The sequence below is a fragment of the Neltuma alba genome, unplaced genomic scaffold, assembly GCF_004799145.2.
Source record: "Neltuma alba isolate B1F8T4 unplaced genomic scaffold, ASM479914v2 tig00012508_pilon, whole genome shotgun sequence".
Classification (NCBI taxonomy): Eukaryota; Viridiplantae; Streptophyta; class Magnoliopsida; order Fabales; family Fabaceae; genus Neltuma; species Neltuma alba.
The window spans coordinates 766,167-791,250 of record NW_021636976.1 but is presented as its reverse complement, the minus strand read 5'-3'; the positions used below and the strand labels follow the sequence as shown (position 1 = coordinate 791,250).

The following is a 25,084-nucleotide window of genomic DNA, read 5'->3' as shown; positions in this document are numbered from 1 at the left end:
CCCTTATAGTTCGTTCATCAGTCCGGCACTATCTTTTAGACCATAGCTAGGAACCTCCGAACCTTGCAAGCTGCAACCCATTCATCAAGAATGACGGCTAGCAAAAGCATCAAATGGACGAAGTGGTTTAACGTACGCGGAAAACAGACAGTTCACACTTACGCAGTCACACAGTCATATGTGGAGTTCACATCTTGTAATTAATCTCCGCATCTTTTTTCTTATCTTTCTGAATGTACCCATGCTGTCAATTTTATGTATGTAGTTGGTGGATCTGGACTCGATCAATAACAAGAGGAAAGATATTCTATTTGCTTAAAATGTCTTGCAATTTGTTCTGCACCGCGTAGAAGATGAAGAGTCATATGCTTGTATTCTGTAATGTAATCTTGTGTCTGTCAAAAAATCCCCACTGTGTTTTTATATGGTTTAATTACTGTTTCATCCATTATCCTCTTTTTCTCATTCTTTGTTTTCATTCTTTATTTGGTTAAATGATACTACATCACTCCTTAATATAAAAGTTAGTTTGAATTTTAGTTTTATTTTAAATATAAAATTTCAATCTATTTTATTTTTATATTTATCTATTCTTTAAAACAGTTCCTGTAATAATTGCACATATTAAAGTTTTCATCAATCAATTAATCTATTTTTGTAAAGTAGTGCCCGCATAGTCAATTTTGGCCTGTAGAGAATAAAATGTGGATCATCAATCAATCCTACCTTTTTTATGCAAGCCTACCTTTTCGCTTCTTCTTTTGCTTCTAGTTACACTTTTTGTGTTGGTAAATCAGTTTCTCAATACTTTTATACAAAAGCATCAATCTATTCAATCAGTAACAAAAGCCTACCCCCTCTCTCTTTATTTAATGAATTTTGTATATTATAAAGGAAGTGCAGACACTAATTTTTTCCTTCCCTCTCCAGACTCCATAAACAAGTGAGGCTGGTGGGTGTCGTTTCGTTTGCAACATTGCTTAGGAAAATGCCGACGTACAAAAGCAGACAATTAGTAAGAGAAGTATTTTACCTGTTTCCTTCATTATTGTGGCAAGAGACTTTGACAGATGGAATTCATTAATTTTTCAGTCCTGGCTTTAACATATATAATTGACAGGGAGAACTTTTGCCTTCCCTTTTTAGTGCCATACATGATTCTGCCAGTAATTATTCCATTATATTACGTGAAATTTCGATTTATCGAGACAACTACTGAGGTTTTGTGTTGGTCTCATCTGTATTATGCCAGCGTCCACCTCTCCTTCCTCCTTTGTAGCATTCATATTATGTTTTTTTATTTTTTATTTTTTATTTTTTGTTTCAGTAACTTTGTAGCTTTTGTTTTCTATGGTAAAAGAAAAAAGGACCATCATATACAAGAAAAACGAGTAAATTAGGCTAATTGAGAATAGCTTTGATAATTTTTTAATCTGCCAGACCATATGATTTAGTGTGATCAATTGAAGTACGTATTAAAAAAATGAGCTAAGGTTTAATTTTGGAAAAAAAAACTTTGAAAGCTCCTTATATGAGGATTATTAGGTATGCTAAACAAAATCATATTGAAAGGGCTATATACTATCAGTATTAGGCACACTACTGATAATACTCAGTTATATCGGTCAAAAAAATTAAAGCTGTATCAACAAGAATAAGATAAGTATATCCAAACATCCTCATGAAGCTTACATAAACATGCGGTAAGCCTTTTCTAATTTTATCAAAAAAGAATACCAAATTTCATTGAAAGTTAATAAAACGTTTTGGGGAATAATTTATAACCTGGGGGATTTATGATCATGGTCCCTAGACATTGGTGGGAACGAACTGGAACCATTGACCGCGAGGATCTTCCAAACACAGAGAATCGTCGTCATCGATGCAGACACATTTGGCAGAGACAAGGGCCGATGTGTTTGGATCTTTCTGCAAGCACAGGTGGTGATGGTTCTCGTGTTGAATACCCAAATGAAGCTTCGAGAGAGAGAGAGATTTCCAAACACTTTTGTGGCTTTTGCAGTTTTGGTCAGAGACAAGTACAGGAAGGCCTTCGCCATCTGCACTTAGGCACTTGTCAGTGCCAACCAAGAGGATTTGGTTTCCATTTTTGGCATGGTGCCATCTGTTTCTGTTTTCACAGCTTCCTAATCCTAACTCGTCCTTGTCGTTCACATTCACACATTGCCCACTTAAAGGGTGGTACAATATAGAATGTTGGCGGAGTTTGGAAGAAGGATCTACATTATTATAAATGTGTTAGCTAGTCCATAAAATTAAAGGGGAACTTCGAGTTCATACATGGATTCCAAACTTGGACCCAGAAAGCGTACCTTGATTCGTCCTTTGGAGAAGTTGAAGCATTTGAGTTATGTTAGGATTCTGAAGTTGATTCCATGATGAATCCAACACTCCAAACGTATCTTCAAAGTCAACTAGCTCCTCTCTCATGTAATAACTTCCTTGCAGAGTCCACAAGCCCCAGTCCATGTCTCTTCCAGCAAGGTATGTCTGAATGCAAGTCAAGAACTTGAGGTCTTCCTCAGAACCCCCAGTTTGATCAAACCCAAACTCAGTAAATATCAAAGGAACAGCATTATCGCCGGTGGTCACAAAACCAGCTCGGTAATCTATGCCCTTTATGCTTTGGGCGCAGATTCTGTTCAAGGGTTGCATCGACCATATGCCCCTCAGTTTTAGGGTTCCTATCCCAGACCACGAGTACAGATGCGTCTCGAACACCAACTTTTTACCTATGTCTAGTTTCAAGGGTTTTTTCCGCAGAAATTGAAGCTCCGTGTCGTAGTTCAAACCTGAGATCACGACCAGGACTTGTGGGTTCGCGTTGTGTACGGCTCTGCCTGCGTGGCTCATGTACTTGTACCAGTCGCCCTGGTTTTGACGTGCACCATGCAGCTCATTCCTCAAGCTCATTGCCACCACCTGTATGTTGTGAATATTGCAAAGTAAAATAATAGCTAGCTATATATATTTTTATCGACGAAGTAGAGATCAACTAGTCTAATAAAATAATCTATTTGAATATCTTAATTAGTCTATTTAATTTAAAAGAGAGAGTTTAATGAAATTGAAACTTGTCATGCATGCAATTATATACTCCCTCTGATCCTAAATATAAGACTCATTTCGTAGTGTAAAACATCTAATAAAGACAGCAAATCAGAAAACATACAGCAGAATTTCCAGCAAAATGCTGGGCAGCTAGGGTAAGCCCTTGTAGCCACTCCTGAGGATCGAAGTAGCGATCATGAAAGTAGCCGTTCTCATCATCATCATTGCAGCACCACTGGGGCTTGCTGACATGGTTATCCAGCAAAACCCTAACCTTCTGAGCCCCAAGCTCACGGACAACAGCTTCAAACACCTGCACATGAGTCATGTTTAAGAAGGAGGGGTTATTCTTCTGCATGCCTTGGATGGCGTCTGGTAAGTCCAAATTTACAAGAGTGTCTGCGACAGTATCGTTGGCATGGCGCGTCCACATGTAAATAGCGTATGTGAAACGAACACAATTGAACTTGTGGCGAGCAATGTGAGCCACGATATGCTTCAATGGCTGCTTATGAAGACCCTCTGGTATCATTGGTTCAAGATGGCCTGCCCAGTTCACACATGCAAACTTGGCTCTGTGTCCTGTGGAGTCGTCGATGATCCATTTGTTCTGGGTTGATAGAGGGTAACAAGTAGAAAGACATGAAGAAACAAGTAGAAGAAGAAGAATGAGAAGCGATTCTGAAGTTAATGGTGGCATCTTGGGCGAGGGTGCACTGTGCTGCAGGAGCGGAATATATATATCGTGTACAATTGAGTACAAGAGCATTACTCCTTTATATATAATGAACAACTCTACCACTTTGCCTCTATATTATTATGATGTCTATCCTAATCTACTTCCTACTCTTCTTCAGCGAAGCGATGACAGAATATCTTTTGCCATTAATTAATTAATCAGTAACAGATTTTCATCATATCCAAAATATCGATATTTTTACTTCATAGATAATTTAATTAATCAATTTGAAACCCGTTGATTTCAATTAAAAGTAAATAATGCTAGTTATTTGAACTTTGGTTGAATATACAATATTATATATATCATGCATGTAAAGCAGTAAAGTTATCGCATCCTTTTTTCGCTTAGGAATATGCAAATACTATGATTCTCCTTGAATCTGATGAATTCATAATGTTAATAATAGAAAAATAATTTTTACTGAAATATTCCAATTTATGCATGGGTGAAATTCTGTTAACAAGAAACATGCAATTACTTGGTATTTAGAAAAATTTAATATACAGTTGAATCTTGCATGTGCATTAATTATGTTTTGAAATTAAATTTTTAATTCTTTATATAGATGGAAAACTAACATCAAATATTGAACAAATGAATATTTTTAATAAATAAAACATGGTTAGCATATATATATATATATATTTCTTATTTACTTTTCTTTTGAATTTCAATTTTATTTGATTGGATTTGAATTTATTATAAATCTAATTCAATACAATTTATCTATTATCAATAAAAATATAAATATAAAATATGATACACTTAAAGAAAGAATATTTTGTATAATATAAATATTTGGAAGATCGAGTTTTCATTGTCTATATTGAATCATTATCTTTAACAGTCAAGTTGATATTTTAAATGTAATCCATAAAAAATAACTAAATTGTAATATGTGTGTGTATTATTTTTCTATAATTTTTTAAAAATATTTAAGCACCAAATTTGTTTCCATTTAAAAAAACGGACAAAATAAAAATACAATGTTGAAGATTTTTAAATTTACTGCTCGTAATAATGCAGTGAAATGAGTGAACAAGTAAAATACTTCAATGAATGAATGGCGGGATGTAGAGTTTTAATAACTAAATTTTGTATTTTAAAATAAAAAAAAACTTACGTCAAATTTCTTATATCCATTATCATTATGTCAAGTTTTCTAATCACTCATGGTCATATGTGTTTTTTTTTTGTTTCATGTGAATTTACAATTAAATGTTATTAAATACTACTCCTCCGGTCCTTAATATAGGACCCAATTATTGAGTTGGTTTTGGTCCTAAATATAAGACCCATTTTTTATATTTATCAATTTTCTCTAAATTACTCCTATGGATACTCCCTCAACCATAATCAAGTAGAAGAGAGAGTGGGAGTATTAAGAAAGATGATTATGGTGTTTTAGAAAAAATGTGTCATTTTGCTTATAATTAACTAACCTACCTAATTTCCTTAATCTAATCAAATTGGTTAAAAGGGTCTTATATTAAGGACCGGAGGAGTAATATTTTAAAAATAAGACACATAAATATTATCAAGAATTTGACATAATGAATATAAAAAACTTGATGTAAGTATTATCCTTATAAAATAATTGAGGTCAAAATCTTTTAAAATTCAAAAATTGTTTTATTCAATAAAATCTCCACATGAAACCCAATGCAATTGAGTTAAGGGAGGGAGGTCAAGTGGATGTAGGAGGGAAGGAGGTTAGGACACTTCTCTGAATGTCCCTCCAACCCCACGAGCTGCCAGCCAGCGATCTGGTGCCTTCCAACTACCGTACGAACCTATTTTAATTTCCTTAATGGGATAGGAAGGATCTGATTAACCAGATACAGAACCAGAGAGAGCAGTCGCATATTACTCAATCTTGAGGCCACTAATTGACTAGTTGATAAAACAGCTATAAAGAAAGATAAGTTACTGATAGTAAATAAAGAAGTACATATACCACTTTGTCGCCTATTTATGAGTGATTTGTATTTGGAAAAAAAAATTGTTCCGAAATATAAGTAACTTATGGGATAATTAATAAGATTTTTTTTTTTTCAATTTTACCCCATTGACTTAATAAATATAGGGAGAGATAAAATAAATAGAAGAAAAATATAAAACATATTTCTAATACTTTTTGAAGATAAAGGCAAATGTGAAAAAAAATTATCAATTTAATGCATTGGTTTGCAAGCATGGAATACCGTCCTTTGATTCTTATTATAAGTTTTGAATAACTAATTTGCATATAATGAACAATTAGTTATAATTAATTAAAAATAATAATTAGGTTAAAAATATACTTTTATTCACAAATATGCCCTATAATAAATGAAAAAATAGATGAAAAAGAATATATATAAAAAACATTATAAGTATGGATAAAAATAGGCTAAGCCTAAGACTTATTTAGAAGCTTTTTAAGATGAACAGACTAGGCTTTTAAATTTAAAGCCTAGCTTGAAAGCTTGCAAGCCTGACTTGATAAATTTTTTAAAATTTTATTTTATTAATATATATTAAAATATGAAGGCCTTAAATATATTAAGAGCCTACAATTATCTACGTTTTAGACTCAAAACCTACAATTAACTTTAAACATAAAGTCTTTTTAAATGCTTATATTATAAGGAGGTTTTTAAAAAAGTTTTAAACCTGTCAAGCCTTTCGAAAACTCAGAAATAAGTCTAAAAAAAACTTGTATGCAACTATGCAATTTCAGACATTACAATGATAAAAAATCGTCGGTGAGACAATGGTCCTTTAATTTTAATTTGAGCACAAATCCACAACTTGCTTGAAAAAATCTCCTCCCCCTGACAAAAAACGAAACCTCCCGCCGTAGCCAGCACCAGCCGCGGTGGGCTGCCGGTGGGCTGCCGATGGGCTTTTTTGCCTATATTTTCGAACGCTTTTTTAATCATTATATATACACGCGCGCGCGCACACATTTGGAAAAACGACAAAAAAACAAAAAAAATTGTAAAATCCTAATTCAAGTACCTAACACTTTAAAGTCTTATCGGAAGGAGTGATGCATAATCTGATATTTTACAAATATAATTAAATAACTAAAATATTTTTATTTGAAAAAGTTTAATAACAAATTGCGAACGGATAAAAACTAAACAAAAAGTGTTTATTAACAAATTATGAATTAACAATAACAAGTGATATATAGCAAATAATAAGAAATGCATTAGTAATGATTTGTTTGAAATAAAGGCATTTTAATCTTGTAACTATATTTGCAAAATACTATATCAAATAACTTTTTCTCTCAAGATTTTGAACTATTAAGTGCTTGAATTGAGATGTGACAATTTTAAGGTTTTTTTGTTATTTCCTCTATATATTTCCCTGAAATGTCCTTTCCTAAATCAATCAACTAGACAATTACTAATAGAATTAAAATTATAATTTTAAAAATAATTTTATAGTATATAAAGTAAATATGTGAAGAAATTTATCTAATTAATATAAAAGTATTTTTAAAAAATAATTTTTTTTTTAATACCCAAACACCCTTGAGGTTCATTTTCAAGGAACGAATGCCTGATGACTTGAGGTTAGAAGCAAAGTAGCAAACACAACCACCAGAGAGTCAAAGAACGCCAGACGCATGCCCAACCCAAGAGAGCATATTCTCTTTCTTCCTCACGTTCTCGAACTCTCTTGAGCTTGTTCCTTCGGCCTTCGCTTTCTCTCCAAGTTTCCACAATCTATTTCTCTTTCAAAATCACTTACTTGGTCCATCTTCTTGTTCTTTTCGGTTATGATCTTCAAGAACTCTTCAAGGTACGTATCTGCTCTGTAATTTGTTGTTACGTAAGGTTCTGACTTCTTCTTTTCATTTTGGGCTGCTACTGAGAGGTTGTGTCTGTCTGCATGAAATAAATATATATGGAATACGGCAGTTCATATTTTTGGTCGTTCTATTTGTTACGAGAAGGGTGGATGTTTGGCATGTTCATTCTACAAAAAAACTGGAAACGAAGGAAGCTTGGCTACCACTACCTATTGGTTTTGCTTGTTTTTGGGCTTTCATGAGAAATTACTATTATTTTAATTTTAACTAATTTTTTTCTTTTGTTGGTCAGACATTTTGTTTTAAAGGGCAGCATAGCCAAACAGCCGCTGAGTTGAATTGGCATCATTCTTATTGTAATGCATAAATCCTTATTGACATTCTACTCTTTATTCAAAGACGCAAAGGTTCCTTTTAGTCATTAGTAACTGCAACTTCTTCAGATCCCAGCATGATGCTTTATGACGATTAGGGAACATTTGGGCAGTATGAATGGAAAAACTAAATGTTCTATGCTGGAGTTGGGGCTTTTCTTTTTTTCTTTTTTATATTCTTTTTCTTATGATCTGCACTTTGAAATCCCTTCTTTCTTCAGAAAGGTGAGGGGGACAAATTTCCTATTCCTCAGGCAGTTTGAGTTCACTTCTCATCCTTTGTTTATTTGAGCTGCTGATTCTATTTTGATTGATCCTCAAGCTGTGTTTAAATGTTGCTTTTATATGTAGTGATTCTAATGCATATCTGGTGTTAATTTTAAATCTGGATTTCATAGGTGGGTTTCACACACAAAGGAGCTGGGAAGTATGATGAGATTTCATGTCTAAAGCTAATAACTTAATGGATAGGAAACGGCATATTTCAATTTTCACTACTGCCAGCCTTCCATGGTTGACTGGTACTTCTGTGAATCCTCTGTTTCGCGCGGCATATCTTTCTAAAGATGGTAAAAATGACGTCACTTTGGTGATCCCTTGGATATCTTTCAAAGATCAGGGTCTAGTGTATCCAAATAATATCACATTCACTTCACCTTTAGAGCAAGAGAAATATGTCCGCTGTTGGCTTGAAGAGAGGATTGTGTTCACATCTTGTTTCAGTATACGGTTCTATCCTGGAAAGGTGATCATTACTTAAATGCTTTCACTGTATCACACATTTTCCACGAACAGAAAATTTGCAGGCAAATACACAGATAGAGAGATGTGCAATTGTGCAAACAAAGGTCACAGTTTATGTTTGGTTGTAGTACTTTGTTACTGTAGTTCTTATGCTTCATAGATTAGGTTTTGAGTAAGGATGGGTAGGGTGGAGTTGAGGGTTGTACCTAAATAACTACGTTGATTTACTAACGCATTTATAGTGATATGCTTTTCTCGTGAAATGGTTAATGATTAGAATGCTTGGAATTTAGTCAATCTGTTTGATGATTGCTTGGAAACATCTGTGAATGCGTAGAATTTTTACCATCTAATAATGACAATTATGTGAGAAATAATTGTTTGCCAATTGTAATGATGGTGTCTCTTTCTCATTCACATAGTGATAGTTTATGATATAACACATAATGTAGTATTCTAGAGATAAAAGGAGCATCATTGGAGTTGGAGATATTTCAGAAGCTATCCCTGATGAAGAGGCAGATATTGCTGTTCTGGAGGAGCCTGAGCACCTGACATGGTTTCACCATGGGAAAAGATGGAAGAATAAATTCCAGTTAGTTATAGGTATTATTCACACAAACTACGTGGAATATGTGAAGAGAGAGACTGAAGGAACAATGCAAGCATTTTTGCTCGAACATATAAATAAATGGCTTGTTGATATTTACTGTCACAAGGTAAGTCTCTATATCATTAAGGAAAATAATGTATCCATTACATGCCTTAGCATTCTGGCCTTACTTCGACATAGATGAAGCTATCATTTCTAGACTACTAAATCTTGAATTTTGATGAGTCAATATAAATTGGATGGTCATCCTGTTAGTGAATTTTCTAACTGTCTGGCGGTGCTGTAAAATCTCTGATTTTTTTTTTTGTTTGGTGAAAGTGGATAGCGAGAAGCAATTTTTTATTTCTTATTGATTGCATGAGGCTGATGGACAGAAAGTGATGATAACATGCCTTGCTTCCTCTGGCCCATCAAGCAATCATTCTGACTATCCTCAATGTCATCTTAACTTAAAAGTTTGTGACCACAAATAGAGTTCTTTTTTTTTTTTTTTTGGCCATCTTAAGTAAAAGTTTATGAATAATTTTGTTATAACTCTAAAATGTCCCTCATTTGATTTCAGGTTATTAGACTTTCTGCTGCTACCCAGGATTATGATGGTTCCATTATATGTAACGTCCATGGAGTGAACCCCAAATGCCTTGCCATTGGTAAGAAAAAGATGGAACAACTGCAGAATGGAGGTCATGCCTTTACGAAAGGTGCCTACTATATTGGGAAGATGGTATGGAGCAAAGGCTACAAGGAGCTGATCAGACTTCTCAGTGACCACCAAAATGATCTTGTAGGACTTGAGGTTGATTTGTTTGGCAGTGGAGAAGATTCAGATGGAGTTCAAGAAGCGGTGAAAAACTTGGAACTGATAGTTAGAGTTCACCCAGCACGTGATCATGTAGATCCTATATTTCATGAGTAAGCTTCATCATGCCAACTGATTTTGCCAGATTTTGGAAACATCACTTCGTTTTCTTGATTTTATATTTAAAGATTATAGACCAAAGAAGAATTTAGTTAGAAAAAAAGGTGCCTGAAGTGCATCAATGGAAAAGAAAAACGATTTAATTTGTTTCTTTTATTCTGAAGAAAAATGATTCAGGTTGAATCAATTAATTAGTCAATTATAGACGCCATACCATCTGAGCAACAGAGTAAGGCATCAAACTACATGTTAACTTGAAAATTACTCAATCTGCATAAGTAATCACATGCTAAGCCAGTCTTAGGATAACAAAAGTATGCTAAAATACAATGTTAATATTATTCATGTCAAGTCAAAAGTCATTTAGATATATGCTGGGAAAAGCCAACTTAAATCTCACTTCTACTGCAGTCTTGCATGCGCCTCCCTGGACAAGACAGCAGTAATCAGCTAATGTTTAATACTCCTTTGGTCCCAAATGTGGGAGCTAATTAGGGAGTTAGTTTCTGTATTAAATGTAAGACCTTAATCTATTTTATTTTTTATATTTATCAATTTTTTTTCAAACTAATTTGTCTAAGTTATAAGTTGATGTGTAATGTAATGTTACATATGGGTAATGTAGGGGGATCATATTAATTTGTTAGAATTAAGTAATTTATTCACATTTCTTAACCTATCCATATTAGTTAAGTAGTTTTGATATTAAGGAGCGGAGGAGTATTTTTTTTAATTGAAATGTTAATTAATTCTCTAAGCTTCCCCTCTTTCTCTTGTAGAATTTTTTCTTTAGATGTTAGTCATAAACGACCCTAGGTCAGATGAAAAACATCTTGGAGATGACTATTTTTTGGACCCTAAAAACTGTCACTAATTTGGGTTTGAATTATTCCTTTTGTTGGCTCCCTAACAGACTGTACTGACCCAAAATCAAGAAGATTAAACTCTCCATTGTACGCTGTTTCTTTTACAAATCAGTGGTATCTTTCAAGGCCCAAATTATAGAATTTGTCTCTTAGTGAATGCACTACTTGGAGCATGCAAACGTTAATCCATTCTGTTTCTGTTTTCCAGTTACAAATTGTTTCTGAATCCAAGCACAACAGACGTGGTTTGCACAACGACAGCAGAAGCTTTAGCAATGGGCAAAATTGTTGTATGCGCCAACCATCCCTCAAATGACTTCTTCAAGCAGTTTCCAAACTGCAAGACATATGATGACAGCAATGGGTTCGTTAAAGCAACAGTTGAAGCACTAACCGAAGACCCTGCGCTACTTACTGATGCTCAGAGATATGAGCTGTCCTGGGAGGCTGCCACAAAACGGTTTCTTGATGCTGTTGAGTTGGACAATCATTTTGCCAGAAAATTTTCGGAGAGTTCTTCTAGAAAATGTATGTCTGCATCTTCATATTTGCAAAGAAAAGTGCAAGATACATCAGCATGTCTTCATCAAGCAGTTTCAGGGAGTGAAGTTTTTAGAAGACTATTTGGAGCAATTCCGGGTAGCTTGCAACCTGATGAAGAGTTATGCAAGGACCTTGGCTTAGCTATTCATCCAAAGAAGCAAAGGTGAAATTAATGTTGGAATATATGGAGATCATTTTAAGTTGCCCGTGCCCTAGAGGTGCGGAATGGTTTTTAGATGCCAAGGATCCCTTTCTTGTCACTCAGGAGAAGATCTATTGCCTGGAAATTTAATCTGTACAGAAGGCAGGATTGATCCACGGGCAACATTGCTGAAACAAAGCTTTTGTAACTATACAAGCATGGAGATTTAGGTGGTCAGATTCGTTTGATGTTGTCTTTCCTGTGAACACAATAGTATAAACTGCACCTTATGTTCTAAACTGTGATGGGGGTATGTCTGCTTGCGCTGTAAGCCAGCAGTGGACTGATGAACGCGGGGAAGAAATGGATCTAATCAATTGGTTTCTTTCCTGGCCAGTCTTGTGAAGTTGTGACGTCATTGTTAGCAAGGACAATATGCGACATGCGTTATGCAATAACCAATGTATACAATAACACAGGTTTAACTCCAACCAAAATGTTGAATATGTTACGGAAATAGAAAGATCTCTTGATTTTTGACAGTGGGAAGTTTGCTTTTGGTCCAATTCTGGACTTGTGGTTGAGAAAGCGAATATTCATTGTTATTATTTTCATCTTTATCTCAAATATGAAATACAAAAAGTGGAACGAAAAAACGCCGGGTTCAAACTCTGTACAATGAGGCTCATCTTTGGTTGTGGGCTTGCTCTAATTTCCGTAATTTGCCTTCTGCCACTTATTTCTACCAGTGGTCATGTTTTTCATCATAATGAAAGAATTCTATGTTCGTGTATGATCTCTTTCAGCATCTATTCCTATCTCACTTCATCTAAAAACTGTTATGGGTATGGATCAACCTTTTTAGGTTAACTGATATATAAGCAGCTTAATTAACATCATTTGCTTCCTGTTTCTTGCAGGACTTTTATCTCCCCTCACAATCCTTACATGAAATATATTACTTTTACTATCTTTAATGTAAGATCTAATTAACTAAGTTGAGTAGATTAAAGATATGGATTAGATTAGTTAATATGATTTTTTTTTTGGTATAAAATATTTTAATCATCTTCCTTTATTCTCTTTCTCTCATCTCCCTCAATAGGGTTAATTTAAAAAAATTGATAAACATGTGAAATAAATCTTACATAGGTGATCAACATTAACTTTCAAATTAGATCTTCCATTATGATGTCATTGTTGGCAGGGACAAATTGAACTGGCTTAGAGAAATGCAACTATAATTATGGGGAGTTATTACAAGATAATGAAAATGACATATCTAAATAGACAATTGTATTAGTTACAAATATATTGTAGGGTATGTAACTCGATCATTAAAGCTTAGTTATAAATCTTATGATATAAATGTCTTTTTATAAATTCTTAAGAATTAGCTATAAATTCATAAGTTTAATTATAAACATTGAAATAAATAAGTTGTAATTTACGAAAGATGTGTAAAAAAGCATTGAAAAATTAGCTTAACTTGCAGAATTTCACAATAACTTTCAGTATTCGCAATTGAATTTTTCAGATTTATAAAAATTTCACAAATTTAATTTATTTATAACTATTTTTCTGTTTTTTTACTATTAAATTTTAAGAATTTATAATTTATCTTTTTAAAAAGGATTAATATAATTTTTAATCTCTCAAGTTTGCTTTTATTTTAATTTTGGTTCCTTAAAAGACAAAACGGTCTAAATTTTTATTGAATTGTAGTAATAGATATCTTAAATGAAAAGAAACTTCAAAAACCAAAAGGTTAATATAATTTTTGGTTTCTCAAATTGGCCCTCATTTTAGTTTTAGTCCTTCAAGTTTTAAATCATAGGTTTTGGGTTTTGAATAAGCAAAATAATCTAGATTTTTATTGAGTTATAGGGATCAATGTTTTAAATAAAGAGAAACTTAAGAGATCAAAATATGTGATTTGACACTTGAGGGACCAAAATTAAAATGAGGGTAAATTTGAGGAACTAAAAATTGTATTAGCCCGAAACCAAAACTTATGTTTTAAAATCTAAGGACTACAACTAAAATGAAGACAAATTTAAGAGACTAAAAATTATATTAACCCTATAAAAATTATAAAATTTTTGTATTTTAAAACTTATTTGGAATTTTTTGCCAGCAAAACTTATTTAGAATTAATCTTTTAAAATTTACAATTGTTTTCATAATTTGCAACCAAACCATATTGCTAGTCCCCTAACAATATTTTTATTTATTTACTACCTCTCATTCTAGATATAATAGCTACAAAAAGTTTATTTTGGTCCAAAAAATTAAATTACAATTCATTTTATTTTTAAATTTATATTATTTTTCTTAAAGTATCTTATAAATTGTAAATAGTAAGAGGGTTTATAATGATTAGAAAAATTATTTTAGAAAAACTGACATATATATTTAGGTAAATTCTTTATGTTTATTTTCTGATAATACATAATGACGTTTTTTTATGCGGCTTTGTTATTATTGTATCTAAACTAATTTGTTTAATGAGCATTTTTTGGATTAATATAATTTTTTTCTTGAAATTTAAGCCTATTTTATTTTTAGCTTAGCAAATTTCAAACTCATAGTTTTAGTTCTTAAAATTTAGTTTAAAACATTAGTCCCAAAAAATATAACTGTGTTAAAATTTACTAAAATATCATAAATCACATTAAAGTGGTAATGTACACTTACTAGATGATACCTAGCTGATCTTGTGTAGATAATAGAAGGGGAAAAAAAAGAACAAACCCTCAAAATGCATCTCTTTTGTTTCTTGTTTTTTCTTCCTCACTATTCATTTTCAAAAACTGTTCTTAATTTGTTATTCACACAATATCTAATTATATGTTATTTGGTGAGTCTACATCACCATTTTTAATGTCACATTTCAACAAATTTTAACAATATTACACTTTTAGGAACTACTACCTCCGGTCCTTAATATAAGATCCCGTTTGACTTTTAGTTTGGTCCTAATTATAAGACCCCAATCTATTTTGTCTCTCGTATTTATGCATTGTTTTCCAAGATAGTCCTTCTAATAATGATAGTTCTAACCAACATACTTAATTAGCAAGGATATTTTAGGAATGACAACACTTATTTGTTACAAATAACTAACTTAACTTACTTCCTTAATCTCCTCAAATTAGTCAACTGGGTCTTATAATTAGGACCGGAGGTAGTAATATTTTAAGATGAATTAAATTTTAAAGGATAAAATCACGGATTTAAAATGTGAAGGAATGGACTCAAATTTAGGGAGGAAAATTTTTTATATATATATATATATATTTTTTTAATATAAGCGAAGTCCGTTGGAAGATTGGGGAGAGACGAGGCGGCAATGGCAGCTAGACCCTCTACTGTTCTTCCTCATCCTCACACACACCCTTCCTTGACAGCTCCGAAGATTTCACCGGAAATTGACCCTCTTTACGCTTCTAAGACTCTAGCTGCCTTTCAAATTTGGGGACTTAACGAATCGCTTCCGCAAACTTCGCATGCCAATGGCTTCTTTTCTAAATTCATTCGCAGTTTCATTAACGTCGATCGAGTCGAACGGGGTCGAATCATTTGCACAATTTCTATCAAACCTCCTATCTCTGTAATCGCCTATATCCTCATATTTTTCTTACGCTGCTATTAGTGTTACTCTTGATGTTCTGCTGGGCAGCATAGACATTTGGGAAGAGATCAGTTTCTCACTTTCTTGAAGGCCTATTGAAATTTTTGTTAATCGCATTACAAATATTGGAATTCTTGTCCTTTGATTTCTTTGTGTTAGTAGATTTTGGAGGTATGAAAAATTCTATGTACATAACGCGCATTCAGTTGCGAGGCTGCAATTTTGTTTTCGTTTTAGAGTTTTCACCCCTCTTCCTCTTCCAAGAACTGAAATGATTCTTTCCATTCCAGATTTATACAAGGGAACTAAATAGAAACGGCTACCAGTTTTTCATAATGTTTATTGGATTGGAATTGCAGAATTATTTTGGAACACTGCATGGAGGGGGTCTTGCATCTGTGGCTGAAGTGATATCTATTGCTTGTGCTCGAACTGTTGTACCTGGTGATAAGCAGATTTTTCTCGGGGAAATGAGCATGTCTTACCTCTCTGGTGCTCCGGTCACTGTGAGTCCTCTGTTTTGAACTTCGATTCTTCTGTTTGCTACATAATGCTTTTCTTTGCATGTTCTGCGAATGAACAGTTGAATTGCCCTGATTTCGACCCCTCACGTTGTGTCACTGTTTCTCTGTGGAAGTTTTATTCTTCAGAAAAGCATTTCATTTAAGTTTCAACGTTAAGCTGATGTGCCAGCGTTCCTACCAATACAAATAAAGTTGTTCGGCATCATCCACTGCAATTACTAAAAATAATGGGCTAATAAGGGTAAACGTTCAAGGTGTTAGTACTAGTGATGCATTCTAGGATGTCGATTATAAGCAACAAGATTGCATTCCAGGTTGAAAATGCTCCTCAACTTAAACGCAACCAAACCCACCCCTTTCGAAGTTTCAAAATCCAAACTAATCCAACACATCAATTTAGGGTAGGTATTTCTGCTGTATAACATTTTGATGCAGTTTTTGAGGTGTTTGTTATTAGTTTTGCTACTAAGAATACGACAAAAGCATAACTTTTACTTCCTCTAATCCACAGTGCAAGTCACTTTAACTCATTTATCAGAATAAAAAATAGCAGTCAAGTTAAAAAATTGAAAATTTTTTCTAACTTCAACCATATTAAATGAGAATGTGAGAGAGAGAGAAATACAAAGAGTTACATTTAAGCATTAATTGTAAGGACAAAATTGATAAAGAAGCATTAATTACTCTCTAAGTTATTTATATTTTTGACCATGTTAAGTCTTGGAAAAATTTGTTGTGAACTGTAAACACTAAACACCTGCACAGAACTTTACCCATTGGAAGAAAACACCTGGGGGGGGGTTTAACCATTGGAATTAAAAACAGTACTGCCTTTAACTAGAAGACTGAAGTTTTTTTTTTTTTTAAAATAGTTATGATTAAAAACTCTTTGATCCTGCTAGTTGCCGGATGACTTATGGTGGCTGGCTGAAACTACCATGTTTATATGAAGACTCTGATTACCTGGGTAGATCCTTCATTGCATGGTTATGCTCTATTTGTGCAGGCGGAGGTGATAGCTGATGCTTATGTGGTGAAGAGCGGACGAAATTTGACAGTAGTTTTGCTTGAGTTTAAGTTGAAGAAAACTGAGAAGCTAATCTATAAATCCCATGCTACCTTCTATAACTACCCAGTTGCCAAGTTATGAAGCCTTTGTTTTCTGGTATAATGTAACACAATTAAGATAGCATTTTTATATAACAATTCATGTGAAGCTTAGATACATAGTGATATGCTCTTAATTATATTTATTTACAAATCTTGTATGCTTTATGGTTTATGACTGGAATGCCATGACATTCAATGTTTATGCCATTGCAAACCAAATAACGATTGGAATAGAAAGAGACGGATTGTCTCATCTTATTAGTCTATTAGTCCAAGTGATCGCCATATATTGCAATCTGATTCTTATGACAAGTTAGGTAAGTAAACATCTTTGCATGCCAAAACATCAATTGGTTGTTGATGACTGACGCTTTCGTCCAAGCTTATCACAGTAAACTTGCTACAAAATATTTTATCGATATTTGAACCCTTTTTAATCCCAGCGCTGTCCAAGTTAATTTCTTTTTTTTTTTTTATAAGCACAGGTTTTTTTTAATTAAAAATAATCTTATTTGATACGCTGTTAGACCTTAAATATGGATATTTCTCCTAACGGAGATTTAAACATTGGTTCAACATGGGTGACTAATCCTTAGACTCAATCCCGTAGATTGTCCAAGTCAATTTCAACAACCAGCTAATTCTAAGAAAACATTGAGTCCAATTAATGAAATAAGATTCACATTCTCGAACTCGCGCGTTATTTATGAAGTGACAAGGCGTGATCAGGCCTAAACATGAAAAATATAAGGCCTTCATTATATATAATTATTACTCCGCAAATGAAAGCTCGGGAAATGAAGAAATCTAATTGCCCGCCTCTGCGAGGACTAGAAAAGTCCTTCCTACGGAATATGAAATTTCTCCCGTAACTTTCCAACGGCAGTCGTCCCCTTCAAAGCGCCCTCATATTGGTCATCTGAGGCACTTTCTCGGGTCAACTTTTAAACTAACTACATTAATATTTTTAAAATTATTAATCAGATCAAAGTATACATTTAGCCCTTTTATTCTAAAATTGTTAATAAAAAATAATGATATTGAAATCTTAAATATTAATAAAATATTCTTAAATGTTAATATATTAAGTTTAATTTTTAAAATAACTATGATTGTTAAAAAATCATCATTTAAGCCTAGCGTTTTTAGTGTTAAAAAACTAAAAATATACTTTAAAAATTAATGGACCAAATTAAAATCTCGTATAAAGTAAAATGACCAAATGTATATTTTAGCATTTAATTTTATATAATGTTTCCTTTTAATTTCTTAATTTTATAAAATATATTTTTAGTTTTTTAATCTGAATATTGTTAATTCTATTAAAAAATGTTAACATTAAAAATTTAAATATTGACAAAACATTCATAAAACATTGACACAGTAGATTTAAAATTTTAAAATGATAATTATTAGCACAAAAATATCATTTGAGAATAACAATATTAAAATTTGAAGACTGAAAAAATATCTTATAAAATTTTAAAAAATCAAACTAAAATGAAATTAAGAGCATCAAATGTGCACTTTTACATAAAATTTAATATCAAAACGTACATGTACGTTTTGCCTTCTCAGGTATATTAGTTTGCATTGTATGGCTAATCTGATTACTCCTTGATCCTTGTTCATTTCTTCCTCTGTTTTCCTTCCTAAATAGAAAATAAGTTTTTATATCAACTAGTAGTAATTGAGATGTCAACTTTTTAAAAAATATTAAAAATAAGAAAAAAAAATAAAAAGAAATAAGAAGGACTAAAAAGAAAATTTGACCAAATGAGGCCTCGGACTTGGTCTCCCGAATCACGCGTGGGTACATTTGCACGGAGATATTAAAAGGAAATTATATTATCAACGGAAAGAAATCACCCCTCTGCTTCTCTCCTCCTTCCCTCTGGTTTCCTGCAATTACGGGATATAAACATGCTCTCAATTGATGTTTCAAATCCAGGAGTTGTTTTCCACACCTTGGGCGATGTCACGCATTGTAGAGATCACCATTTTATCAGCGGAAGATCTCAGAATCAATGGAAAGCCCTTGAAGAAGAAGGCGTTGGTGTCAGTTGGAGGCACTGAGACAAAAATGAGCACAGAGGGTGGGAGCTGGCCGTCATGGAAGGAGAAACTTGTGGTGGAAGTGCCGCTGCATGCAAGCTTTATAGTGGCCGAGGTTAAGTGCAGAAGCTTGACCGGAATGAAGAGCATAGGGATGGCAAGAGTGCCTGTATCGGACTTCGTCGGAGGGTATGTACCGGAGAATGAAGTGCATTTCCTGAGCTACAGGATGTGGGACAGTAGAGTGAGAAGAAACGGCATTCTTAATATTTCGGTGAGGGTGAAGGCCGTACCGCCGGTGAAAGGCATGCCCATATGCATTGGCAGCAACGCTTTGACCGGAGTTGCTACTGGCATTCCGGTTTGCTATAATTAATTGATTGGATGACCAAACAAGAATACGCACAGATCCCAGTGTCAACAATTTTCCACTATACCCATCACCACAATTTTATTCATCTGACGTTGAATTTTGCCGCGTGCATATCCTATATAGGATTGGACAGGCAGATAGATATATAGAGGGACATCATTTGGAGGAAAATCCAGCACAACCGGTGGAATAGCAATATCCTGTACAATGCACTTATTTTTTTATGAACATAAAACATTGTTTTTAATGTTCTGTGGTTGCACAAGCGCAAGGCTTTCAATAGCACTCATTTGTGTGCTTCATCATTTTCTATACGCTCTCATTTCACCACCGAATAAATTCTTTATTTCTAGCTAGGTCCACAATCTAGGAGTGTGCATGGACTAGACTGGACCGGATTTGTTATTAACCCGAAGTCTGGTCTAGTAAAGACCTCGGGCTGAAAAAAACAGCCCGAGGTCTGGTCCAGTCCAGTGCCAACCCGAGGTCGGGTTGGACTGGACTTGGTCCTCTGGACTGCCTGGACCAGTCCAGGCAGTCCAGAGCTAATTTTAATTTTTTTTTAAATATTTTTTTTCTTCAATAGGAGGCAAGATTGTAACTTACTATATAAAATTTTACACATATTTTAATTCAAAATTTATCAAATTTGATCATTCCTTTTCAATTTCCCAATGAAGTCATGTTTTATTAATTAATTCTCATCAATATAGATCTTAAATTGTAGAAAATATATATGCATGCTCATTACTTTGAAAGTTAATAGATAAATCTTAATTATTTGAATAGATAAAAAATTTATATAGAAAAATTAAATCAAATTAAAATTATATAAATAATAATTTAAAAAAATCGGGCTAGACTGGACTGGACCAACTGGTCTGAGGGGTCAGTCCCTAGTCCAGTCCAGCCCGATGAGACCAGTCCGGTCCAGTCTGGTCCAGTCTTGTTTCGGGCCAATTTTTTTTAGACCGGACTGGACCGGGTTTGTTCGGGTTGGACCGGACCATACCGGACCACCGGGTTTTTGCACAGCCCTACCACAATCGTTCGTTTTACCTAGATTGCCCATGATTTTTGTAATTCAAAGTGTTCGCCCGATATTTCTGTATGAAACCATCTATTTTTTTCCCCCTTTTTGTGTGAAAAAAGTATTAAAAAAAAACGGTAACGCCATCAAGTTGAATCCTAAAGACTCATGATACGAACGAGATTACAAGCACAGCTTACATGTTGCCCACCTTGAGGTTATATATTTTGGTGGTAAAAAAAAGCCTTTACATTATATTTACATTAATAACCCCAAATTTTTTAAATGCTGAGGAGCGTGTGCGGGACGACAAGAAATAGAGACTCCACGGAAAATAATGGGACGGTCCAACTACACCTCAGGAGAATTCAGACTCAAAGTCAACCCAGCGACAGCGTCAAAAATATTTTTTCAGAGTCGTAACGTTGACGTTCGCATGCACAGCGAAACAACCTCTCCTTTTCTCTCTCATTTCCTGCCTATTCTGAACCCGCTTTACGTCCTCCACTTCCCTTTCTCAACCTCAGCGCCAAACAAATCCGAAGTCGTGTTTATTGCATTCATTAATTTCATCATGCGCGCGCGCGCCTCATTGCTAACCCTAGAGGTCACAGTTTTATCCGCTGACAACCTCCGTGTCGATCGGACTCCGTTGATCAACAATGTTTACGTCGATGGAAGTGGTGAAGAACGTTGGCGTGGCGAGGATTGCAGCGTCAGATTTTCTTGGGGGCGGGGGGGGGGATGGCGGAGGGCTGTTGTACGGTTGAGTTACGGGTTGGTAGATGGGGATGGTGGGCCTAACGAGGTGATAAATTTTGCGGAAAAAGATTCTTATGGGTTGTTCATCTGCTTCAACAACAAAACCAGTTGCGGTGATGACAAAGAAGAAGGTGAGTTATTGTGGGTTTCACTCGTTTTAAGTATAATTTAATAATAAAAAAAGCTAAAAGAAATGGGAAGAACCCAATATCAAGATGCAACTGCCATCCCAACTCCATTCACACATTGGATGCTCATATTTGGATTCTAATAATATTCATAAATTTCCCCGCAACCTGGCTTGACTCTACTGCTAGTATGTTATTGTTTCCCCTTGTTGACATCGTCAAAACAGCCGAAACAGGAAATAAAAAAACTCTGATTCCCTGTTTGATAGAACCTTCGGCTCGCGTCCAAACCTTAAAAACCCCGGATGCCGGCCAAGTTATAACTTGAAGAAATCTCAGGAACTGTAACCCATTCATCACCATTGCGCATAATATTTATTTATGCATAGCCCTCTTTATTTGAGTAGCCTGGGGCTGCAGAACTTGTCTTTTCATAAGCAATGGCAGTAACAACAAAGAGGTACGCGTAAGCTTGTACTCATTCAGCTTCATTCCTTGTTCTTCTTCCTCACCACAAGAAACTACATATTCAACTCCATTATTGCATTCCCTAAGTGGGGTTTCCAGGTATGCGGTCGTGAGCGGAGGGAACAAGGGAATAGGATTCGCTATATGCAAGCAATTGGCTTCTGAAGGGATCACGGTGGTGCTGACAGCCAGAGATGAGAAGAGGGGTCTTGATGCTGTTGACAGGCTCAGAGAGCTTGGCCTTTCCGATCATGTCATCTTTCATCAGCTCGATGTCACCGATCCTGCTAGCATAGCATCCCTCGCTCATTTCCTTAACACCCACTTTGGAAAACTCGATATCTTGGTGACAATCATCTCCATGCCTTTGTCTACTCTATTCTTTTCTGGATTTGGATGGTACTTAATACAACTTGATAGTTAATAAATGTGTCGCCATCACTTTGATGCCCCCCAAGTTTTTTATGATTCTCTCTAATTTGTGCTCATCAAGGGTAAATAATGCAGAAATTTTCTCTGCAATTTGTACCGGGAGAGAAATTAAAAAAGAATCGGTCGATTTTGTGTAGGTAAATAATGCAGCCATACCTGGTGCGATTGTTGATGGTGATGCTTTGGCCAATTCTGGAATTGAGGTGTGTTTTTCAAAAAAATCAATTTACGATGTTATCAATCACTGCTCGAAAAACAGAGTTATGTCATCCGGGCCAAAAAGGACAAGATCGTAATATGTTGATGTTCACTTTAACAGAAGGGTCTTCAACCGAATTGGACTAAAATCGCTGCAGAGAACTATGAGTTAGCCGAAGAAGCAGTGAGAACAAACTACCACGGAGCAAAAGAAATGTGCAAATCACTCATACCGCTTCTTCAATTTTCAAATTCTCCAACAATTGTGATGCTTGCCTCCATGATGGGAACGTTAGAAGTATGTGCACAGAGTGACCTCTATCCAGAATCTTAATTAGTTGCACTTTTGGTCTAATGTTCCTTTGCTGGACAATGCGTTGTTGCAGTTTCTACCAAAGGGAAGGTTGAAAAATGTACTGAGCGATGTTGAAAGCCTGACAGAGGAGAAGATTGAGGGCATATTGAAGCAGTTCCTGGAAGAGTTTAAAGAGGGTGATTCATTAGAAGCAAAAGGGTGGCCTGCATTTATGGCTGCATATCATGTTTCAAAAGCTGCTTTGAATGGGTACACAAGAATTCTGGCGAGGACATACCCGTCTTGGGGCATTAATGCTGTTTGCCCTGGCTACGTAAGGACAGATATGACCAAAAGTTGTGGAGTGCTATCTCCTGATGAAGGTGCTGAAGTTGTTGTGAGGTTGGCCTTGCTGCCCAACGCTGCTCCTTCTGGGCTCTTTTTCTATAGAAGTGAAGAGAAGCCATTTTGATCAAACACTGTCATTTTCTATTAATCTTTCTTTACTCATTGCCACATGCTCAAAACCCAATATTTTCATGTAATAACCCGTCTTGGTCATTGTTTTAACTTGGTTTTCCGCATCTGATATACAAATCATCTTTTATTTTGGGTGAAACAAAGTCTCGCTTCCGCTTTGCAAAGTCGTCTTCTTAGAACCTGCAAGTCAATACAAAAAACCAGTGTTAATAATAGGCAAAAATAGCATTCAGGTAGTAAAAATCGGATAACATGTGACTCGTGGGTAGAAGTTTAGGATTCAAACCTAATTTTTTCGATTCTAATGAAGGGGGGACAACCTGTTAGGCACCAAAAAAAGACTCCAATAGACTTATTGAATTGCAGGGACATGCCCCCATTATATTTGGGCAGAGCTAGAAGCTTGCGTCCAGCCTGGGCTAGCCCGAATTGTCCTTGAAGAAAATAATTAATATGCAGGTCTGTATTTATTTAGGGCCATTCCCTGTGTTTATTTTTTGAAATATTTTTATAATGAAAATAATAAAAGAACTAACTTTTTTGATGCTTATTTGTTCATATTGGATCACTGTCGTTCACCTCTTCATTTATATTTGTATATTTAATTAAGGGTTAAGGTGCGCCCAACACTCTGAATTATTTTTTCAGGTGCGTCCAGTGTCTTAAAGTAATTTTCAGTTCATCCAATGTCCCAAACTAATTAAAGCGGTGCATCCATATCCCAGGCTAACAGAAAAATTAAGTTTGACCATTATCTTGTTGACTCAGCCAAAGGTTGACCGAAAAATTCTACATGACGGACACGTTAGCTTCTGATGTGTATTATTTTGACAGGTTAAGGTGCGTCCAACACCCCAAACTATTTTTTCAAGTGCGCCTAGTGTCCTAAAGTAATTTTTGGTACATCCTATGTCCCAAATTAATTAAAAAAGTGTGTCTATATCCCAGACTAACAAAAAAGTTAAGTTTGACCGTTACCTTACTGATTCAGTTGAAGGTTGATCGAAAAATCCTATATGACATACGCACAAGCGTCTAATGTGTATTATTTTGACTAAAAATTTGATTTATTTCCTTCTCTTCTAATGTTTATCTTCTTCCAGTTTTTAAACTTAAAAAAAAGAAAGACCACCGATCCACTTAAATCCTGGTACATGTACGACCCATTCAATCACATCCTCATCCTTAACATTTTATCCCATTTCTTCCATCACTCCGATTTGAAACCGCAACTGTCGTCACAACACACTTCCGTTTCTGTCTCTGTCAACTCCTCATCTAACTCGTATTTGCTTTCCTCCTCGTAGAACATAGTAAACTTCCCCTTGGTCACTCCGTCGCCATCGTCGTCGCCATCGCCTCCCAAGAAAACACCTGCCGCCACCAGGTTCGACTCAAGAGCTTCAGTCAAAATAATACACATCAGACGCCTGCGTGTCCACCATGTAGGATTTTTCAGTTAACCTTTGGCTGAGTCAACAACGTAACGGTCAAACTTAACTTTTTTGTTAGTTTGAGATATGAACGCATCGTTTTAATTAGTTTGGGATACTGTATGCACCAAAAATTACTTTAAGACACTGGGCACACCTGAAAAAATAGTTCGGGGTGTTAGGTACACCTTAACCCGTCAAAATAATACACATCAAACGCCTACGTGTCCGTCATGTAGGATTTTTGGGTCAACATTTGGCTGAGTCAGCAAGGTAACGGTCAAACTTAACTTTTCTATTAGCATAAGATATGGATGCACCATTTTAATTAGTTTGGAA

The 25,084-nt window shown here is 34.8% G+C and overlaps 5 protein-coding genes across 6 annotated transcripts; 4 read left to right on the top strand and 1 right to left on the bottom strand.

The window, feature by feature from the left end:
- Nucleotides 1–1,809: 1,809 nt before the first annotated feature.
- Nucleotides 1,810–12,591, bottom strand: LOC114727846 (glycosyl hydrolase 5 family protein-like). The gene is made up of 4 exons (XM_028914616.1): nucleotides 12,570–12,591; nucleotides 3,194–3,753; nucleotides 2,334–2,943; nucleotides 1,810–2,240 (listed from the first exon to the last, which is right to left on the bottom strand). Exons 1-4 carry the CDS (start codon nucleotides 12,589–12,591, stop codon nucleotides 1,810–1,812), a joined length of 1,623 nt encoding a protein of 540 aa, XP_028770449.1.
- Nucleotides 7,387–12,499, top strand: LOC114727764 (digalactosyldiacylglycerol synthase 2, chloroplastic-like). 2 transcript variants are annotated; one of them, XM_028914494.1, is made up of 6 exons: nucleotides 7,387–7,612; nucleotides 7,915–7,978; nucleotides 8,395–8,741; nucleotides 9,193–9,459; nucleotides 9,916–10,265; nucleotides 11,347–12,499. In XM_028914494.1, exons 3-6 carry the CDS (start codon nucleotides 8,439–8,441, stop codon nucleotides 11,846–11,848), a joined length of 1,422 nt encoding a protein of 473 aa, XP_028770327.1. In that variant the 5' UTR covers nucleotides 7,387–7,612; nucleotides 7,915–7,978; nucleotides 8,395–8,438; the 3' UTR covers nucleotides 11,849–12,499. The 2 variants fall into 2 exon arrangements, with proteins under 2 accessions (XP_028770327.1, XP_028770326.1); XM_028914493.1 differs by lacking the exon at nucleotides 7,915–7,978.
- A 2,584-nt stretch (nucleotides 12,592–15,175) lies between the features above and the next one.
- Nucleotides 15,176–17,352, top strand: LOC114727769 (acyl-coenzyme A thioesterase 13-like). Its single transcript, XM_028914502.1, has 3 exons — nucleotides 15,176–15,436; nucleotides 15,817–15,963; nucleotides 16,988–17,352. The coding sequence occupies exons 1-3, from the start codon at nucleotides 15,176–15,178 to the stop codon at nucleotides 17,129–17,131; spliced, it is 552 nt and encodes a 183-aa protein (XP_028770335.1). The 3' UTR covers nucleotides 17,132–17,352.
- A 1,705-nt stretch (nucleotides 17,353–19,057) lies between these two features.
- Nucleotides 19,058–19,833, top strand: LOC114727768 (BON1-associated protein 2-like). The gene has a single exon (XM_028914501.1). The coding sequence runs from the start codon at nucleotides 19,067–19,069 to the stop codon at nucleotides 19,520–19,522; it is 456 nt and encodes a 151-aa protein (XP_028770334.1). The 5' UTR covers nucleotides 19,058–19,066; the 3' UTR covers nucleotides 19,523–19,833.
- A 1,499-nt stretch (nucleotides 19,834–21,332) lies between these two features.
- LOC114727766 ((+)-neomenthol dehydrogenase-like) lies at nucleotides 21,333–23,423 on the top strand. Its single transcript, XM_028914497.1, has 5 exons — nucleotides 21,333–21,899; nucleotides 22,007–22,253; nucleotides 22,477–22,542; nucleotides 22,659–22,835; nucleotides 22,924–23,423. Exons 1-5 carry the CDS (start codon nucleotides 21,880–21,882, stop codon nucleotides 23,302–23,304), a joined length of 891 nt encoding a protein of 296 aa, XP_028770330.1. The 5' UTR covers nucleotides 21,333–21,879; the 3' UTR covers nucleotides 23,305–23,423.
- Nucleotides 23,424–25,084: the final 1,661 nt, after the last annotated feature.

What these genes read in the sequence shown, in the direction of transcription:
- LOC114727764 (XM_028914493.1), top strand. Translation starts at nt 8,439, where the DNA reads ATGTCTAAAGCTAATAACTTAATGGATAGGAAACGGCATATTTCAATT. An exon ending in TACGGTTCTATCCTGGAAAG is followed by an intron (nt 8,742 to 9,192) that starts GTGATCATTACT and finishes CACATAATGTAG; the next exon opens with TATTCTAGAGATAAAAGGAG. An exon ending in GTAGATCCTATATTTCATGA is followed by an intron (nt 10,266 to 11,346) that starts GTAAGCTTCATC and finishes TCTGTTTTCCAG; the next exon opens with TTACAAATTGTTTCTGAATC.
- LOC114727846 (XM_028914616.1), bottom strand. Translation starts at nt 12,591, where the DNA reads ATGATGAAAAACATGACCACTG. An exon ending in ATTTTGCTGGAAATTCTGCT is followed by an intron (nt 2,944 to 3,193) that starts GTATGTTTTCTG and finishes CACAACATACAG; the next exon opens with GTGGTGGCAATGAGCTTGAG. An exon ending in TCTCCAAAGGACGAATCAAG is followed by an intron (nt 2,241 to 2,333) that starts GTACGCTTTCTG and finishes ATAATAATGTAG; the next exon opens with ATCCTTCTTCCAAACTCCGC.
- LOC114727769 (XM_028914502.1), top strand. Translation starts at nt 15,176, where the DNA reads ATGGCAGCTAGACCCTCTACTGTTCTTCCTCATCCTCACACACACCCT. An exon ending in CTATCAAACCTCCTATCTCT is followed by an intron (nt 15,437 to 15,816) that starts GTAATCGCCTAT and finishes TTGGAATTGCAG; the next exon opens with AATTATTTTGGAACACTGCA. An exon ending in TCTCTGGTGCTCCGGTCACT is followed by an intron (nt 15,964 to 16,987) that starts GTGAGTCCTCTG and finishes CTATTTGTGCAG; the next exon opens with GCGGAGGTGATAGCTGATGC.
- LOC114727768 (XM_028914501.1), top strand. Translation starts at nt 19,067, where the DNA reads ATGTCACGCATTGTAGAGATCACCATTTTATCAGCGGAAGATCTCAGA.
- LOC114727766 (XM_028914497.1), top strand. Translation starts at nt 21,880, where the DNA reads ATGGCAGTAACAACAAAGAG. An exon ending in ATGGCAGTAACAACAAAGAG is followed by an intron (nt 21,900 to 22,006) that starts GTACGCGTAAGC and finishes TGGGGTTTCCAG; the next exon opens with GTATGCGGTCGTGAGCGGAG. An exon ending in CCATGATGGGAACGTTAGAA is followed by an intron (nt 22,836 to 22,923) that starts GTATGTGCACAG and finishes GCGTTGTTGCAG; the next exon opens with TTTCTACCAAAGGGAAGGTT.